This window comes from Corvus cornix, chromosome 2 (genome assembly GCF_000738735.6).
Source record: "Corvus cornix cornix isolate S_Up_H32 chromosome 2, ASM73873v5, whole genome shotgun sequence".
Lineage (NCBI taxonomy): Eukaryota > Metazoa > Chordata > Aves > Passeriformes > Corvidae > Corvus > Corvus cornix.
Window position 1 is genome coordinate 131,538,980 of NC_046333.1, and position 20,423 is coordinate 131,559,402.

General features: G+C 39.5%; 1 protein-coding gene across 1 annotated transcript in view; it reads left to right on the forward strand.

Annotated features, from left to right (window-relative positions):
- The window catches only part of CPQ (carboxypeptidase Q), a 149,024-nt gene that overhangs the window by 95,067 nt on the left and 33,534 nt on the right, over positions 1 to 20,423 (forward strand). Inside the window, exon 6 of the mRNA XM_039549698.1 lies at positions 13,250 to 13,341. Within this exon, the coding sequence (XP_039405632.1) occupies positions 13,250 to 13,341 (92 nt within the window). The remainder of the gene's footprint in view (positions 1 to 13,249; positions 13,342 to 20,423) is intronic.

Consider the following 20,423-nt stretch of genomic DNA (forward strand, 5'->3'; position numbering starts at 1 on the left):
AAATTTTTTACTGTGTCCAGGGAGTCTTAAAGCCATGGTGCATTGTGTAGCCATAAAAACTGTGTCTGCATTTACCAGAGTATAACTGATCTGAGAGCTGTGGTGATATGATCCTCAAGCTGAAATGAGCATTCTGAAATATGATTTCTAGAATATGAAGTTTATATTGTGTAGTAAGAAATAATGGCAGTACTTCTGCCATGGTCCTTTGGGTTAACGAAAGCAAAATACTACTACGCTATTGAAGCAGTTTTTTTCGATGATGGTCTAATAGCATTTCATCATGATATCACTGTGACCCTTAGACATGGCTTGTGGACAAGACACAAATTATGCCTCTTAATTTGGATTCTGACAATTTCATGTAATACTTGAAAAATTATTATAGTTTGAATGCAATTCCATACTTTCAACATAACCTCCTCCCAAAACCATTTAATAACTATTGGCTTAGGACCAGATACATGAAATTAATTTAAAAATCATTAAAATAATGGTTTCAGAGAGTAAGACTTTATTTTAAGCAATACAGTTTGTTTCCTTGTCTCAAGTAAAATTTTTAATAGTTTTTGCTTTTATTTCTAGGTAAATCAGTTACTTAATGTGTTGGCCTTTATACCTCATGTTTCATGAATCTTCAGTGTTAGCTTTTATTTTTTTAATTGAGGTGGCAATTTCTGTATCATATTGGTATGTTTTTTTTCTTTCTGTTTTGTTTTGCTTTTGGGTTTTTTAGCTTTTCAGACACCGTAATAGTTACACGTTCCGTACAAGGATGTGTACCAGTAGCACAATCTGAAGTAGTTTTACATAGTCTTCAAAACATCAAACATTTGGTAGCATTTTTTTTTCCATTTCCATTTTGACTTCACATGAATGTTGGTTCTTTTTGAGAGAAAGGCAGCTACATGAAGATCAGACTGAACAGAAACTGTTTTGTTTTATATTACCAGAGAGTGGAATTTTATTTAATTGATGTAAAATCCCACGTATACATTTCAAAAGATTAATACCTTAAAAACATTGGGCCGATTGTGAGCTGCTGTAGTTCTTGAACACTGTTTAAAACTATAACCATTCAGTTAGCTCTGGAAAGTAGAAGGGCTAACGAGTGGAAAGTTTCAGTCTGTCTGAATACTTTGCTTCTAGTAGATGTAATATCTCTCTGCTCATCTTCTACAGTGGGGATGGTAGAAAGGGGGTACCTGCTGGTGGTGCCATTCCCTCTCCTCGTTCTTCAGGGAGGAAGCACAGGCAGCAAATTCAGAGCAAATGTTGACTTCTAGATTACATTTCAACAAGGTGAATCTTGCTATGTTTTCTGTGCAGGTGCAATTTCACTCTCAAAACATCCCCTTCAGCAATGTATAGTTAAATGTCAGCACCGGCTTGTGCACCTGTTGGTACCCACACTGGTTGTGGACATCTCCTGACTGAAGCAAAAAGAAGCATTTTCCTTAGTGCATCCATATCAAGTTGTCTGTATCAACTATTCTCTCATGGCTGCTTGCTTTGCAGGTAGCTAATCTCAGAAAAATTCACTAATGGCCATACTGACTATTGGTGTTCAAAGGGGTCTTTTATCACAGTTAATAATGAAGTTACATGAAGCACAAGAGAAAGAAAAACATTAATTAAATTCTTGAAGCTTATATATACCACTGATAGGCAAGGTCTGTGGCAAGCTGCTTCATGGCAGATGTGCTTAAAAAAGGAAGAACGGGAAACATTTCCACAGAAGTTGTTTATGTGAAGAAACATGAACATTTCAGTTGGTTATTACTCCTTATTCCTTTTACTGGGAATAAAAACGTTTTTAGAGTTGCTGAGGCAGTTTGTGAACAGGTCTGAACTGGTAAACTTCCTTCAGGGAAGCCAAGGCTGTTGCCATTAGCTGAGGATTTCTGATGCCTAAGAAATTACCCTGCATAACTGCAGGTAGCATGTCCATGTCAGTAAACTTGTGCAATCTGCAGTTTGCCTTCTGCAATGCTGCCCTGCCCAGCCCTCTGCAGGTTTTAATCTTTTGATCTATTTTAACTAAATTTGATAGAGGCATAAAAATATTTAGAATAGGAAGTTCTGATATACTCTTGTCAAACGGGTGACTGGGAAGAGATGGGCAAGTGCATTTATGTCCCACCTGAGGAGAGGCAGGAAGAAGGCACTTTTATCCTTTTCTTCGGATGGGAAACACATGGTTACCAGAACATATGTAACATTGTGGTAATCACCAGTCTCTTTCCTTTTAATCTGTGTGCAAACTCTGTGTGATAGCAAATATCTCTATGGCAGTATTGAGAGCATTATTTGGCGTAATTAAGAGGTGATGGGGAGACACTGGATGTGATTTAGAAAGGAAAGGCTAATGGGTTCCCTTCTTTAAGCTGAGGGAGTCCATGGGGTGTTGCATGAGCTGTAATGTGGTGTGATGAGGGCCTTTGGAAGCTGTAGGAGAGACAGCACTCACACAAATTGCAGTTTTCTAGTTTTACAGAACAACAGCTGTGTTGCTAATTACAGTCTAGAAATCTCAAACCCAACTTGTTTTCCGGTTGCATTTATAATTCTAACATTTTGTGTTTGTTAGTTTATGTGCAAAAAAGAACATCTCTGGAGCTGGCCAGTGCCATTTGCCTCAGCATTTTCATGTTGGTCCGGTTAGTACTCTGGTGTCATTTGAAACACAGCTTCCCATGTTCCCTTCTTACACAAGGTTTACAAAAGAAGCTGCTTTTCCAGGTGAGATGAAAGGCTAGCTAAGCAGCTACACATAGAACATCCCACAAAATTTATTTTGCTGCCATATTTTGGTTGGACAGTTTGCAGGACTTGATCCTGCTTTGGATGTTGGTTGTCAGTTTCTGTGAAGGAGATATCTGTGCCCTTTTCCCAACATTTCAAGCCTGTAGCTCTTCTTGCTCTGGAGCCATACTTGTATACAGTCTATTTGAGCAAGAAGCATCTAGTGTGTATCCAGTGGTTTCAGAGCTTTAGCTAGTCCTGCCTCTTTGCTCCTAAGCCAGCTGTGCTCCCACATTGCTTGGCTAAAGGGCATTTCCCAGCTGAGCTGTTCTGCCCTCCTCCTGCCCTGCCAAAGCCACCTCACACTCTAGTGCTGGAAATGTGGGATTTTCATCCCTAAAGGGAGCTTGAAGGACCTGAATAATTACAATAATAGAGAAAGGTGTTTAGGAGGTGGTTGTATGGCAGTGTCAGGTTTCCAAACACAGTATTTTAAATCTCTTAACAGTAGTAGGGAGCCTATTGGAGTTAGAAATCCAGTTGATTTTGATGGATGAATTTCACTGCTTTCTTCTGAAAAAAATCAGAAGTGATAACTGTTATATCTCTTTTTAATTAAAACATCTGGAATCAATTTTTTTTCCTGTTGAGAACAGAAACTGATGGGGTCTATTGCTTGACTCTACAGTCTAGTTTGTTTTCAGAGTCCCATCTCTGCTAGCACAGGAGTCAAATGGTCAACAGGTTCTTTGTTCACATCCCAGGTTTCTTTCAGCAACATTTACCCACAAGCTCTCTTTCCTTGTTCAGAAATGTGTTTTCTACCTGTTCCTGGGTGGTTTTGGGTCTCTCTTGCTTCATTGCTAGTCAGCTCTTGCTGCCCTGCCAAGCCCAGAGGTACATACCTATCCACGAGCTACTGCTCAATCTGGGGACATCTTCAAAAGTCAGTGGCTGAGCTGAGAATTTGTCAAATGACAAACTTGTCATCTTTCCCTTCAACTGCTTGAACTGCAGCCAGTGTAAGACATAGCCAGTTAATGCTATCTGAACCCCTGCTTCTACTGAAGTAGTCGGTACAGACTCCAGGAAAGGCTACACTCCAAAGACCACTGTAGTGGTGGGTTGTGATACAGAGGAAACAGTTCCCTGCTTGTGCTGTTGTGTTGTGCACTGAGCCCATGCTGGTCATGTCTGCATGCCACCTTGGACCAGCAAGTCTCCTGCTTGGACTGTGCCTCAAAGTGCTTCTGAGAGTCGTATTTGTTCATGTTAGAAAATGCTTGCTGTGGGGAGCTGCCAGAGCCAGTGAATACCAGCAGTCAAGTAGGTGAACAGGGGACGTTTTCCTCTTTCATACTCAGGGTAGGATGGTGATGCCATTGCTGCTAGAGTAGCTTGATGAAGGAAGAATGATTGTTGACAAAATCTAATCCCAGTCATCACACATTTTACACAGCTTTCCTGCATTCCTGGATGATGATGAAACATGAAAAAGGGAGAAATGTACAGTGATAGATGATATGTACCTTTTCCCCTCTGTCTCTTTGCCAGCATTAAGCTGAACTGGGGTTTCTTAAGTCACCTTTCCTATAGATGTAGGCATGGATCTGGCACAACCAAATTTCTGTTTCGTGGGAAAAAGACACAGAAAACTACAGAATGTTTTTAAAACAATGCATGTAAGAATTTTAAGGTACTATCTGAGTTACTATTTATGTAACTTGTAAGGAGTTGATTGGACAGTTTTCCCCCTTGAAACTTAAAATTGAAATTGTAACTCTCATCTGTGTTATACCAGTGACTAATGTGACTGGAAAACCATTAAACAGATTTTTATACAGTTCACTGTAGTCTTTGTATGGAGTTACATTTCTCCAGTCCAAATTCACTGGCTAATATATGAGGACTAAAGATATATTTTATTAAAAATATGATCACTGGAGTAATTCCTTTTCTGCTAGTTTAATTGAAGTCATATAAATGCAGTTTTAACATGCTTGCAAAATATTCTGTTAAACATTTTTCTGAATTTCTTGTGGTGGTGTAGTTGTTTGCTGTCCAGGAGATATGTTGTGAAACATAATTAAATGACTAATTTTATGCTTGCAGGTTTTTTTCTTTAATCAAATATGCCTGATATTGACTTCTTGTTCTTACATTCTTTTCACTTTCCCAAAGCTGAGTATTTTATTCTGACCTTCACATTTTCAATTCTATTAAATCTACTTGGAATGAAATATCTGCATATGCTGTTACGCTACAAATGCATTTATTCCTTCATTTTAACATTTCGTTGAATGCATATTTGGCAAGTACTTAAATCTTCATACTGTGTTGACATAGCAGAGGGGTGACTGCAAACATAAAAAGTTGCTAATCTGGTGGTAAATTTAGATATACCGCCCTCCATAGCAATTTTGCCCTCTGTCTTGTGGACTGCTGCTTCTCTGCAAGCTTTAATTTACCCAGAAAATTCGAGAAAAAATCTGAGCTTTGATTATCTATAAAAATCTTAAAAACCTGGCAATAGTAGCTGTTGTGTGTTATTGGGTTTTTTTCAAATCTCTAACATGGTTGACATGGTGAAGTGCTGAAATCCTTCTCAAATGAAGTAAGGGGCATCTTGTCCTTACTGTCATTTTTTTAAGGTATAAATTTTCAATAGGGAGACAGAAGTGTGCCTGCTACATTTTCTGACTCATCAGCTCTCAGAATAGCCTAACAGATTTGTTTTTTCTAACCCAAAGAGCGGGGAGGCAGAGGCAGAATACGTGTCACGGTTCTATTAGGTGGCAACATGCCGCAACCTTCCCAAAAGCATCTCCAAGGAAGCCTCTCGGTGCGGCCAGCACACTGGCACACACACACACACACACACACTGGATAGCCAGCTAAAACAGTCCGACAGTGAATGAACAGGAAGAGTTTTCGCATAGGGTTTTACAGGAGAGATTTGATGCCCCAGCACTCATGCGAGGTTTCAGCGAGGTCCTGGGGCAGAGCAATGGGGGGTCCAGGGTAAGGGAGCTAATCGAGAAACTCTGAGGGCATATCAGGTGATAGTGGTTGTAGCAGCCAACAGAGCCAACCAGGGGAGCAGGGGTACATTAACATTACAGAACAAGCATTCTGGGGGAAGCTTTTCCGTCACTATAAGCTGGAAAGGAACCTAGGACTTATCCCCACCATAGGACTCCTTCCGTTCCTTGTCCAGCAGGCCCACTGGCCTCCACAAATACAGATCCACCACCACTCATTATGATCTAACCATATTTGTCTGATATTTGTAATCCCAGAGAGTGTGGGAGTGGGCCCCACATTGCTTTTTTTGCTCCACAGTTTGATGAGATCACAAATACCCTTAGGGAAGAATGTGTTCCTAAAGAAGAATAAGGTGTGTTTTAAAGGTGGACAGTGTCTTATTCCTTTTGTGGGACTCAGAGGACACATTGACAGGACCAGAGCAGGGCATGGGGTGGAGGAGCTCTCTGCTGACTCTCTGCTTTGCTGTTTTACATGGGCAAGTATTGTGTTTCCTTTTCTTCTCCTTTTTTTTTTTCTTTTTTTTTTTTTGTGCAAATGACTTGTAATGGCTTCATGACACAACACAAACTGGTTCTTTGTTTAAAACCCAATGTGCAGATGAGCACATTTGGCAGTACTTCTCATCTGAAGTGCCCCTGAGCTGTGCTGCCATGTGGCAGGAAGGTGTCCACAGAGAAACCCTCCCTCTGGCACTGTTGCCGCCTGACTTGCAGCCCACAGCACCAGGCTTGGCTTCCCTCTTTTCCCACTCACCTCCCCAGTCAAAAGGCTTAACCCATGTTATTTTTAGTTACTAGACTTGCAAATCATTCACAGATTTCCCCTCTGGTCTTGTATACCCAGCTCCTTCCTTGACATTTCCTCTTGGATATTGCATTGCTTTTTAAAAATAAATCTCTCTAAAACCTCTCACATTTCCCTTCTCCACTCTTCTGTTAATCTGCCCTTCTGTCATAAGATCATCAGCCTCCCTAAAAACAGGAAAAGAAAATTGCTTGTGTAATCCCAGTGTCTTGCTGCTCTGCTGTCAAGGCTGCTGGTGCTCTGCAAACCCAGTCCTTCCCTAGACTGGCTCACCTTGGGCACGGCTGTCCCCCAGTGCCCTCTTTGAAGGGCCTGTCCGAACAGCTGCCCGCAGTCTGTGCCAGTGGCAGAGTCATGTCCTCTCAACTCCCAGAACATGTTTCTGAGCAAGCTGACAGCCCCAGGCAAGACTGAGCTACAGTATTTGGCTTGGCTCATCACTCGCTTTCATTTCCCTCTCTCCAGCCCCAGACCTGACCATTTTCTGTGTTCTTCCTGCAATGCTGCATCTCTTCTCCAGACCTCATCTCTCTTTATTCCAGACCTTCGAGACTCTGAGGTTTATTTGCTTCCCAGTGCTATTTTTTTTCAGTGCTTTGTCCTCAGTGCCGCAAAAAGAAGCTATCAATGGACAAAAATCAAGGAGATTGCACTGCATTCGACTGATTTAAGAAGAAAAGAAAGGCAGTTTCCCAAGCCAAAAGCTGTTCTCCATGTCTAAGTTGAACTTCAATAGAGAATTAGAAATATGTTATAATCAAGGTTTAAGTAGTACTAAAAGGATTTTTTTCAGCTGTTCTTTGCCTTGTTTTTTGAAGCTTTTAACTCTGATGATCTACGAAGAAGGACTTGAGGGTGCTGATTGGTGAGAGGGTGGACATGACTTGGCAATGTACACTTGTAGCCCAGAAAGCCAAACATGTCCTGGGCTGCATCCAAAACAGCATGGGCAGCAGGATGAGGGAGGGGGTTCTGCCCCTCTGCTCCACTCTGGTGAGACCCCACCTGTAGCAATGCATCCAGCTCTGAGGACCCCAACATAAGAAGGATGTGGACTTGGGGTGAGTGCAGATGACGGCCGAGATGATTACAAGGATAGAGAACCTCTCCTATGAGGAGAGACTGTGGGAATTGCAATTGTTCAGCCTGGAGAAGACTTAGGGATGATCTGATTGTGGCCCTCCAGTGCCTGGAGGAGGCCTACAAGAAAGATGAGGAGAGTGTTTAGAAGAGCGTGCAGTGATAGGACAAGGGGCCATGGCTTCAAACTTAGAGAGTAGGTTTAGATTAGATGTTTGGAACGAATTCCTTACTGTGAGGGAGAGTGGTGAGGCACTGGCACAGGTTGCACAGAGAAATTGCAGATTCCCCATCTCTGCAAGTGTTTAAGGCCAGGTTGGGTGGAGCTCTGAGCAACCTGACCTAGTGAAATGTTGGAACTAGATGATCTCCAAGGTCCCTTCCAACCCAAACCATTCTATGATTTTCTCTGTGGAATCATTTGTCACTCAATAAAAAAAACCAATTTCTTCTTAAATAAATGAGTACACAGACACTTTTCTGCACAAGTAGTGAGATCAATTGTCTGAACCATAGAGGGCTCTATTTCTAACAGTAGTATGAAAGCCAAAGTCCTTCTGGTTTAGAATGGAGACTTCTTGGTCTTCAGAGGAAAATCTGGACATCTTCAATTAACTGTGTTATTAATGTCCTCCTATTGATTATGGTTTATTTCTGTTTGTATATTCTTTGCAATTAGGCAGGGAAACAGGTTGCTAGGGGTAAGAGCCCTTCTCTTGCTTGCCCATACCACAGGATACATAAATCAGGTAATAGCAGGTTGCACCACTGTTTTTGATGATGAATTCTTATCTTCTTTAGCAAAATGTGGAGTACTGGTTTTATTTTTATTTTATGCTGTGGCAGAAATTTTGGAAATTCCAGGTATTTTATGAGAAGTCCATGCATGATAGAAATATCCCAACTAATGGCACCCAGTAAATCCCCTATATCTAATCAGCTGCAAACTGGAAAAAGGTAGGGAGTGCAAGAGGAATTTAAAGAATGCCAGCAGCATCATTATGTATCCTGATACTTTTTTGTATAAATACTTATAAATATTTTTGATAAATACCTTTTAAAGAAATTCCAAGCCACAAGGTAATGATGCAGAAAAGGCCATAGCTTATCTATGTTCAATGCAGCAGAAGACAGTACTTGAGGATGATATATCTGTATATACCTCTCTCTAGTAGCTTCTGAAGCAAATACACTAGTGACTTAGGCAGTATTAGAAGTAAGAGAACATAGAGAATAGTTTGGGTTGAAAAGCATCTTTAAAGGTCACTTAGTTCAACCCTGCTGCAATGAGCAGGAACTGCTTCAACTCAATCAGGCTGCTCAGAGCCCTGTCCCATCTGACCTTGAATTTCTCCAGGGATGGGGTATTCACAACCTCTCTGGGCAACCTGTGATGGTGTTTCACCACCCTCATTGTAAAAAACATCTTCCTTAGATCTAGTCTGAATCTCTCCTCTTTTAGTTTAAAACCATTGCTCCTGGTCCTTATTGCCACAGGCCCTGCTAAAAAAGTCTGACCCCATCTTTCTTATTGACTCCTTTCAGTCACTGAAAGGCTCCTCTAAGGTCTCCCTGGAGCCTTCTCTTGTCTCAGCGTTTCCTCATAGGAGAGAAGTTCTATCCATCTGATCATCTTTGTGACCCTCCCCTGGACCTGCTTAAACGTGTCCATGTCTTCCCTGTGCTGAGGGCTTCAGAGCTGAATGCCATAGTCCAGGTGGGGTCTCACCAGGGGATGTACAGGGCAGAATTATTAAGTGCAACTTACTGTATTTTATGTTCAGATCAAGGCTTTTCTAGTCCATTTATGCAGGGTCTTGAGAATGCATTACTTCCTTGTTTTGCTTTGCTTGTGTGTACACTTTTTGCTTTCCCTATTAAACTGTCTTTATCTCAACACATGAGTTTTTTAGCTTGCATCCTTCCAACTTTCTCCCTTTCTCATTTGTCCCACTGGTGTGGGAGTGAGCAAGAGCTGTGAGGGGCTTGGCTGCCGGCTGAGGTTAAACCTTGACACCTGTTAATCTACTCACACCCAGTTGCAATTTGCTTATATGCCTCATATAAGTTATTTGATTTGCTTGTGTGTGATCCCAGTGCCTTGACTTGCAGGGAAAATATCTGTTTTCACACAGGTGGAATACTTTTTATATTTTTGTAAGCTGGTCTGTCTTATGACGACATTGAAGAAGCCTGTTAGCCAGCTACACGCCATCTTCTTAGAAAATACTTTATCTTTGTCATCCTCCCCATCAGTAAGGATTTATGTTTATAAAGTGAGAAGATAGTTACTGAAGGAAATTTTGTGTTTGTAGTACCGATCTCTATTTTGATTAAAAAAGATGATTCAAGTTCTCCTTCCTGACTTGTGTGCTGTCTTTAGAGTGAAGTGGGTTTATTTTTTTGCTTTACATGTGACAGGCCATTATGATGTACATGTACCGAACAATACATTTCAGTTTTGCTGTGTGGGAATGTCTCAATTCTATCAAGCATGAGCAAGACATGTAGGACATAAAATTCAGGTCTTGCTGCTGGTATGTTAGTAATCTATGATGATTTAAAAGAAACAGAAAATAGAGTCAGTAAGACCTGCACGTTGGTGTGACTGAAATGTTTGTGGTACCTAAGGAGAAGGAAAGGATAGCAGCCACTCCAGCACAGAGAGAGTGTAATAGAGCAAGTGTCCTGCTGTGCTTGCTACAGATGTATCCTTAGTCACAGATCGACCATATTGATGTTTATATTTCACTCCTTAACTGAGGAGTCCACATGCCCATAGTATCTTTTTTATGCTTGAGATAAACCATAGGAATATAGAGGCTGATCAGCAAAATGCACCTTTGTGGTAAACTGTGATTTTATTTCCCAGTTAAGGGTAAGGTAGAAGGGGGGGAAAAAAAGCTAATACATTTTTCCAAAACATTGGAGATTTGGAAATTCATCTGTAGGTTTTTTCTTCTGATATCGTCTTTATTTTTAATACTATATACTAAGTCATTTATTCAGATAACAAGGAAAGAGGCACAATTTTATTTGTGTAACACTTTTCTTTCATTTTAAAATTGTCTAACTACCTCTCTATACATTACACTTACCATAAAACAGAGTTTTCTAGCCCAGTTGCTATTTTATCGTGTCTTTTCAGTATATATTTGGGCTGTGATCTGAAAGACTTTTGATTTTGTAAGGATGATACCTTGCTTAGGAACCAGTAGTTTTTAAGAAGCCAACCAAAGTAGCTAAACTTACTTTTAAAAACTTTTTGAACTTTAATACAGTACTTCATTTTTTTCCTAATAAAAACATTCATTGAGAATATTCTTAGCAATTTTTCTTCTGAATACTGGATTCATTTGCTGTTCTTTGGTCAGATTAGCTCTGTTTTTAATAACAGGTAGATAAATACTTACTGCTTTCAGATTAAGATAATGAGGAAATTAAATTTTCCTCTGTAGACTTTGTTTGTATTTAAAATAACTGCCTCCATAGCTTACATATTTTTACTTTTTTTAAGTTGCCCATTCAGTTTCAGTAGAACGCACAAATGAATTTGCCGACAGGAATCTGTGAGATGGGAAGAGCTGATACACCACCTCCCAGACTGGAAGGACCAAAGCTCAGCAGGGCTTTTTTATTTCCCCAGCTTCAGTGGAAAGATGCAATGATGGGCAAGGAGGGGGCCATAAGAATCTCAAACGTCTTCTCCACAAGTGAGCTGAGATCATCTCAAGCTCCTGGAGAGCAGGAGCTGCAGTTACAGCCCATCTGAGCCAGCCATGAGGACCCCCTGATCACTGGCCCAAATCCCCCTTAGGGCAGCGGTGGCAGACTGAAGCAGCTTGATTTTCGCCTGGGAGGAGCCAGATGATGCTACTCCTGTCTTAAGCATTTCCTGTCAAAGCTGTTCTCACAGGCTTGGTGTGGTGGGCTGGAGATTGGACTTCACTTTGCATTTTGTGATATGACAAATAAACCTCCTTTTTCCACTTAAACTGCAGTGCTGCTGGAACCATACTACAGCACTGGTCTCTATGTTTTATACCAGCTCTTTTTCTTTTTTACAGCTGCCTCTTCTAACCAAGCTGCTTGGTTATTGGTTTTTTTTTTTGGTTTTTTTTTTTTTTTTTTTTTTTTAATTGGGTTTGGAGTTATTTTGGGCTTAAATCTTTCTGACTTCAAACCAATGGCTATTTTATTACCTCAGTTTTACCTCATAGGCCATCTGACTAATTTGAAAAGCAAAGGAGGCTAATCCGTTACTGTTGTGATTTAGGAGAGCAGGGAATCCACTGGGAGGTGTGCAGAAGGTTGTCTTTAAAGTAATGAGGTTTGACAACCTTTCTGTTTACAGTCAGTAGATCAACATTCAGAAAAGACACCTTTAAACCACTTGTTTGCACTTCATTATAAAATACTGGAAAATCCAAGCTCTTTTATGCAGATTTGGGGTATTCCTTCTATATTCTGCCTTCAGTTCTGAGGATTGCTAGCATACAGTTTCGAGAAAGAAATCTTCAGATCATATTCATTGTGTCAAAAGAAAAAAATTAATGAAGGTCAAATCTATTGGCAGTCTTCATCCATTTCAGTTAGGAAATGAAAGAAGTTCTGACAGTGATAGTGATATAATTTTTTCTCAGCACAAAAGTGTGTGCGGTACTTTATGCTTTATCACTTGCGATAGTCTCCTCATGTTTTTTCTTTATTTTTTTCTCTACTGTAATTAGAATTCCACTGCTCAGAGAACAGTATTTTCTTTATCTGTTTGCTCTTCCATGCTCTCAAGTTTCTCTCATTGTATTTATTTATGAATAGAAACAGTCAAATAAATAGAGGACAGCAACTTCTATCTGATCAGTTCTGCCATGGCAAAAATGGTTTCAAAATTTATCTGAGAACTTATCTTTCTGATTGAGCTACCATAGCAAAATAGAAAATGGCTTCATGTTCGCCTTGTTTCAGAAAGTTGTGCATACTTTTAGCAGCTGACTCTATTTCAGATTCCAAAGTACAGATTGCTGCTTTTAATTTCTCTGATAAAAAGCAAAGTAATACTACATAGCCCCTCAGTTCTTGAAATGGATGAACATTTCTCATAAAAATCCAGCAGCTCATTTTCAATTAATTGTAATAAATTAACCATGACAAAGCAATGGTAGTTTTCATGAAAATTTGATTTGGATATGCTACAAGCGGATGTGCATTACTTATGGCAGACCACCACAATGACAGAAGCATGTGTTTCAGAAATCTATCAAGGTAGTTGCTTTCTGCTGTGGTTTTCAGACACTTTCAGTATGTCCCTGAATTGTACTTCTCTTGTGCTTCTGCAACTGGCAGCAGCACCACAACTGCCCATTTCTTCCTCATGTGGGCTCTCCCACGCCCCACTCTTTCTCCCTAAACAAGAAAAGGGTACTCTAGACAGAAAACCCCACACTTGATATAGGTTGTGTTTGGTTTGTGGAAACACAGGCTTTTCATCCATTGGTGGCTGGAGATGAATGTAAAAAATACTCAAATATATCCGTATCAAATATTAAAAACAATATTAAAAACTGTGTTTTAGGACTTCGTCCAAAAAGGACACTGCGCTTGGTGCTATGGACAGGAGAAGAGCAAGGAGGAATAGGTGCCAAGCAATACTATCAGTTGCACAAGGTAAATATATCTTTTCATTATTTTCTTGACAGCACTTTTCTCCCCAGTCTTGTGACTTGAATACTATTTTTGTCGAAATGTTCAGCTTAATATCTGACCAAAACCAGTGATTACAGTTCTGCCTGGAAGTATATTTTCTGGGTTTAATCATAAATGTAAACCTAATTTTACATTTAACAGTAAGCGATGCAACCACACGTTTGTGTTCCACTTGACCTAAGATACTCTGTCACAAAAGTGTTCTGAAACAGTTATTTCATGATGATATCTTCCATACCTTTTAAACATAGCTAACCTTCTGAGAATGAATGATGAATGGCCCACGTATGTTTGCAATATAAGTAAATTTTGTTTGCCTTATATATTTCTGCTTCATTGCATTTTCCCATAATATTTTGCAAAGTAAAACATAAAATAATACAAAGAAAAATATTTGCTATCTTATGTTGATAGTGTGTCATTTATAATGCACTTTGCCAATTGTTAGTTTTGTGGGTCTGGAACATCCTAAAAGGGTGATTTCTGGTGATGCAAAGAACACACAAACTCTATGACTTATGGCTATGAGGATAAAAATATCACATCTGTCTCTCCTGCCAACAGGTGCCATTTCAAAGTGCATCATGAAAGTTTTGGCAAAACTATTTTGGAGATAAGTCTTTGGAATATGTGTATGTTTGGGGGTTTTGCCACGGAAGAATTATGCTGTACCTGTATAACTATTCTAAATTAGTTATCTTTTATTCTTTTCCCTAATTAAGTAGTATAACTGTCAACAATGGTTAATACATCCAAGGCAGAGACAAGGTGAATGCAAATGTGCCTAGGAAGTTGCCTGCTCTACACAGTATGAAAGCAGACTTACAAGCAGTTCTTAAGAGCATATTTTTAATGCTAAGCAACCTATCAGAACAAATAAATGGAAACCTCACTTGAATCAAATTCATTGTGATGAACCAAATCAGATCAACTTGCATCTGCAATAGAGTTGTCAGAGATAGGTTTAGAGAACTTAGAGTTTTCTGCCTAATTGATGAACAATCATATATTTCCCACTAACTAGTTCAATATTTCTAAGTATATTTAGCTACCCATATATAATGGGTTGGACTCGATGATCTTGAAGGTCTCTTCCAACCCAGGCATTCTGTGAATTCTGTAATGTTGTACCTCCTTGTATCTCCAAATTATAGGGATAACTCAGCTCTGTCATTTATTTGGAAGAGGTACCCCAGAGCTTGCTTTCTCAACTTCAGGGAGGTGACAGCTTGCAGTTTAGTGTATGTTAAGGACTCTGGATTTACCACTGGTACTCTGATATTCAGCAGGATTAAACTAGAATAAAATATTCTGGAATAAGTAGCACACGAAAGAGATGCTTCTTATGTACAGAAGTGGATTTTGGAGGAGCTGGAAGGATGCTCTGTGCCTAATGCACACCACTCATCAGAAATGTATCTGAAGATTTGCCTCTGTGGATTTCCATGTTGGACAGTAAGATCCATCCTATCTATAGTGGTGATGTCAGCAACACATGAAATTGTCTCATGCATGTCTCATCTTTTGCCAAAGTGGCTTCGTTTCACTGTTGTCTCAAAGATTTCTATTCAGAAATAATACCAAAAAGCAGACCTAAGGATCAAATAGAGAAATGTAAAGCAGGCTGGGTGTTGTTTACCAGATATTTGGTTACTTTGCTTTTAAAAAAGTTGAGACAAAGATGTGTCTCAGTTCTTGCTCTGCTGGTGAGATTCCATCCGGATGTTGGGCTCTGCAAAGAAAGCCCTGTCTGACTGAACAGTTTGTAATTTACATGGAGAATTTAAGCAGAAATGACATCCGTCTGTTGTTTGTTGTTCTTGTTTCCCCCCTGCCATGTGATCTGGCATAATTATAAATTAGTTTGACTATAGGACGTTGCATTACTCATAACAATGAAATAAAGTTGATTAATACTGTACATTAAATTTAGCATGAAAAATAACTTAACCTTTTAATGATTTACTTGCTCAAATTTCTGGCAATTAGGATAGTATGGCACACACATTGCTTGCTGATGGTAATGAGTACAAGTTAAATAAGAGTGGTATTTAAAGATGCCTTGTTAAATGAAAGACAGCCTGTATGACTCATCTACAGGGCTGGACTTATGAGTTCAGTTCGTTACAAACAAGTAAAAATATGAATGCAGTAATTCGGCACAGGCAGACACGGGTAATTGTAGATTACCTCCTCATGTCAGTGGAAATGTGGCAAGGGAGAAGAAATAAAGACAATATAGTACTGGACAAGTACAGATATTCTTATTTTTGTCACTTATTTATTATTTCTTTCAATTCACGTTCAGGTCCTTCTTCCTCATCCATCATTGTAGGTTGTCACTGCTAGAAAGTGGATAAGTTACTGCACAAATAACTGAGATAGCAGCATAGTGGTTTTACTATGGTACCAATAGTTAACACACCTCCTTGTGTAATGGCATTATTTATAATGCTCAAGTCTTTCTCTAGATCCCAGTATTATCATTTCTGATTATTAAAGCTAGTGATAGGGTATATTAGCTGTTCAGGGCTTTATGAGAGTGTAAGAGCTGCCACATTGTGTTGATCAAAAGCTCTAGTGCTCTAGGCAGTCTAGACTAGTGCTGTCTCCCGTTACTGACAGCATCCAGTAAATATGTGCTTAGGAAAAGCATATTTGCCCAACTGCAGTCAGGTGAAGCTCAGACAGATACATTATTCATACAGCAATTCTTTCAGTTTATCAAATATTTTTCTGGAGAGTATCACATGGTCCTCGTCCACTGTTTTCTTTGCATCATTTTTCTAAGCCATTTCCAAGAGTTGAAAGCCGTGTGTCTTCTAGCAGTTTCAGTGCCTCCACTAGTGCAACAGTACCTGCCCCTCACCAACTCAGCACAGAGCACCTGCTGGTGCTCGTTCTTTCACCATGGGGTAGAAGCCTCTCAGGGGAATTACCAGCACCTTTGCTTCCAAAGGAGATACCTGTTGAAGCGCTCATTGCTTTTAGCTGTTAGCCAAGAATTAGATCTAATCCCAGATTAGAAAAAGGGTTGATTTTCCTTAACATTAAAGCTCTTTATCTTGATAAAGAGCAATGAAATTAAAGGATTTAAGAGCAAATCTGACTCCAGAGCTTGGAGTTTGACGCTACATCTGAAGTTGTGTTCCAGTGCTTAGTGTTGTGTGATCCAGTTGCTGCTCTTACATACAGACAATACAGTAAATAACCTCAGAATCATCAAACATTGCAACACTACTTTCTTATACAAGTTGAACGGAAGAACAGAAGGAACAAAATTCTAGAAGGCCTCATGATGCAACTCTTCAGTACAGATTCTCCTACAGCCTTTAACAAAGATACCTGAGTACTCTCAACCAGGGTTAAGTTTTTTGTGTGTTTACTCTTAGACTGTCTTCATGAAGGGAGAAAGAAATACATGTAATGGAGTGTCTGTCCTCCTTTTTATTGCTTTGGACTAGATTCTGTGAAAGGTCTGTGTACCATGAAACAAGGTTACAGTTATTTACCCAGTTGAATTAAGGGACTATGAATGACTGATTATATTTATTTTGGAACAGAAGTATTGTGTACAATCTCTTGGGAAAGCAAATTCATTTTATAATTAGAAGACTAAGAGATCCTAGGCCACCTTCCAATTTACTTTAGTAACTTTGTTGTGATCACTGGAGACATTATTGTGTTAGGAATTCAATTCAAACCCCATTACAGAAGGCATTCTTAAAATATTTCTGCATGTTGGTATTCCTATCTTAATGATATTTAGAGTACTTACCTGAATTTCTGGTGCACATGCCATACAGTGTTTTAACATTTTAGTAAAGGTTTACCCACGTGATAAATATCAATCACCAGTGTTTACTGTGGTTTCTTTTTTGTATTTATTACCAAGATCTGATATTTTGCTTGAACTGTGTCTGCATGAAAACAGGACTTTCTGAAATGCTGGCATTTCTTTCGTACTAGTTTAAGTACTCTTTGTTGATGCTCACATGAGATTTCTACTGTGATTTGCTAATGAGTTGCTTTCTCTAAGAAGCAAATATTCAAAAAATGTCCTGTCACTTTCAGGTGAAATGATTCTTCTACAGAAAATATTGGCTCCTCAAAACCATAGTTTTCAGAATACTTTATAGCCTGAGGTACCAAGTGCTCTGGTGAAATGTAAGACATGAATTTGTGTCTTATTTGAACCAAACGTATCAAGGACTTCAATAGGGATTCTTTTACCCCAGCAAAATGTGTTGACCATTAGCCTTTTGACTGTCCTCAGGTAATATTCTCTGTAATCAAAGATTATGTAAAATTACTGCTGCCTTTTTAGGTCACTGATGTCCTGTTGATCCCTTTCATTGCAAAGGGAAAGAAATGCAGAAAGAGCGAAATGTCCATTTGCAAAACTACAGAAAGTAATTGCACTGTATTCTCTGGTATCACAACAGGCAGTAGCTCCACTGATTGTATTAAGCACAGTAATAGCACAGAATAGTTATGGAATTATATTTTACACCAGTTCTAAGTCCATAGGAATTAGTAATTCTTAGTATTTAGGAATCAGCTTCCTTGTAAAAGCTGCAGAGAAGGACAGATTTTGCTAAAACACAAACTCAGGTTTATTCCTTATACTGCCTGAAGCATGGAAGACCCCAAATTAGTCATGACAGACTATCTCCTGGATGCCTAGTCTTCATTCCATGTAGACAAAATTCATGCATCTCTACCGTTAGGAAAACTTTTCTCTGTGCATCTTTCCTCTCTCTCTCTCATGAGAATAGCAGAGCTGCCAGTTGAATCTGGTAGAGACATTTTCTGAGGATAGCTGCTTCCAGTGCATGCTTCAGGCAGATTCACCCAACCATAGGTCCTTGGTCCATTGGGATGTCCGATTGTAGGAAAGTGCACACTCCCTGCACCTGCGCAAGGTGTAGAAAATTATGTATGTGCTGTGATAATTTCAAAGGTGTTGCAAATTTGTTTTCACTGACCTTTGGTTGAAAGTTGCAGAAATACTCATTAGCTTCCTGAAAGAGTAAACATCATCTTTGGTTGAAAGATGTAAACCACAATTTTTAATTTTGGCATTTTTGCCCATTTTCTAGTGAAAATCTAAATCCTTTCGAAAAAGAACGGTGGTGGGGTCATTCAGAATCACAGACGTTGTTTTGATACCTTTGTATTTGAGCAGTAAAAGGTCTAAAGTTATGGAAAGTTTTCCAGGAAGAGCACTTCTCTTTGATATGCCCCTTTGTCAAAGGAGAAACCTCCTAAGACAAGACTTCAGGCATGCCTTACTTACCCTGCTGCCATGTTCAGAGCTGTCTGCTTTTTCTTGTCTGTCATCCCAGGGAACTTACAATACTGAATGGTCATCTCTGTGAGTGCTGGCAAGTCATCTTAGAGGAAACAGTTGCGATATTGTACAAGGCAAGACATGCCCGTAGTATGTTTTTACTGAGTGAAATGCTAATAAGTCATGACCAAATTGCTCCAGGGCTGTTGAAGTTACTGGGACTTTTGTCATTTGGCTTCTCAGAAGTCAGAACTTGTAACTGACATACAGAACAAACCGTTCAACCTTTACACTTTTTTACATACTGCTTTCCTATAAAATGTAGCAGAAGAATATTTTATCTTGTAACAAAAGGATGAGCCTTATTCATACCTTGTCATCTAGGAAAAATTGTGCTAATCTTCAGCTTTACAGCAGCTTTCTCCTGTATAATGATGGGATAATTTACAAAAATGAATAACTCACAGTGTTCCCAATTTTCCCTGTCTTCATTCAAAAAGAGTGTAAATGGTATGATCACGCTTGTGGCTGGTGGTTATTATGCCTTGATGCTGGCTCATCTCTCTTCCCAACAGCTGTTGTGATGGTTTTTTCTCTAGTTTCAATTTATGCTGTTTTGCTTCATTAAATTACCTTCATACTAAACAGCAACTCAAAATTACACTACATCATGTTTATATAGTATTAAATACTTAGGGGATGTTATTTATTTTACTTTTTTTTCTTTTCTAGCTGTCACATGCACTTAGGTGTTTCCAGTGTTTTTTCTTGTCTTTCCTGTAGTCTTAGTTGCCAGCCTAACAGAGCTGGGTGCTGATCTAAACCTCCTTTTAGTACTACAGGTGGGGTGACCATCACTTCCCTGTGAGTTCTACAGCATGGTTGTTGCCATGCTATACTTGTTTCCTGACTGCTCTGAGACAAATACTGGAATACAAGTGTTGTTGTTTCTTAAAGTTAAGTGTAAATCAATAACAGAAAGCTGAAAACACAATGTCGGATTAACTGATGTCCTTTATCACTGGAACAAATGAACCATTAATCAAGGACAGTGGTTTGTCATTACAGACTTCAGTATTTTTCCTGTAAAGTGCTGATTTTTCTCCTTGGAACAAAAAAGAAAACCAGTAAATGAGCTGTTGGACAAGTAATACTCTATTTTAAATAAACAGCCCCAAAGTACTGAAGGCTTTTAGGGTAGTTGTTCCCTGCATTATACTTTCAGGTATGTCCCTGCTTTAGCTGGGTAAGAGGGATTGCCATCAGTGGCTCAATGGATTAGTCATGAGATGTTGGAGTCTAGTTTAACATCTGGTAAGAATTAACAATTGGGATTTTGACTGAGTAAGTAGCTACTGTAGGGTATACCTGCTTGGGATTGCCAGTGTCTATCCTAGAAGGAACATTTCCTACCAATAGAAGTACCACTCATACATATTACAAGGGTTTGTTTTCTTAATGGAAGTTTACTGTAATTACAGGCTAAACGACAGATCCCAGAGGGTGGGACAGTAATCAGTGGCACAGAGTCTAGTTGGAGGTCTGTCACTGGTGGTGTCCCCCAGGGTTCAGTACTGGGCCCAATATTGTTTAACTTTTCATCAGTGACTTGGATGAAGGGGCAGAGGTCTCCTCAGCAAGTTCCCCAACAACACAAAGCTGGGAGGAGTGGCTGATACCCCAGAGTGCTGTGCAGCCCTTCAGAAGGACCTCGACAGGCTGGAGAGATGGGCAGAGAAGAACTGCCTGA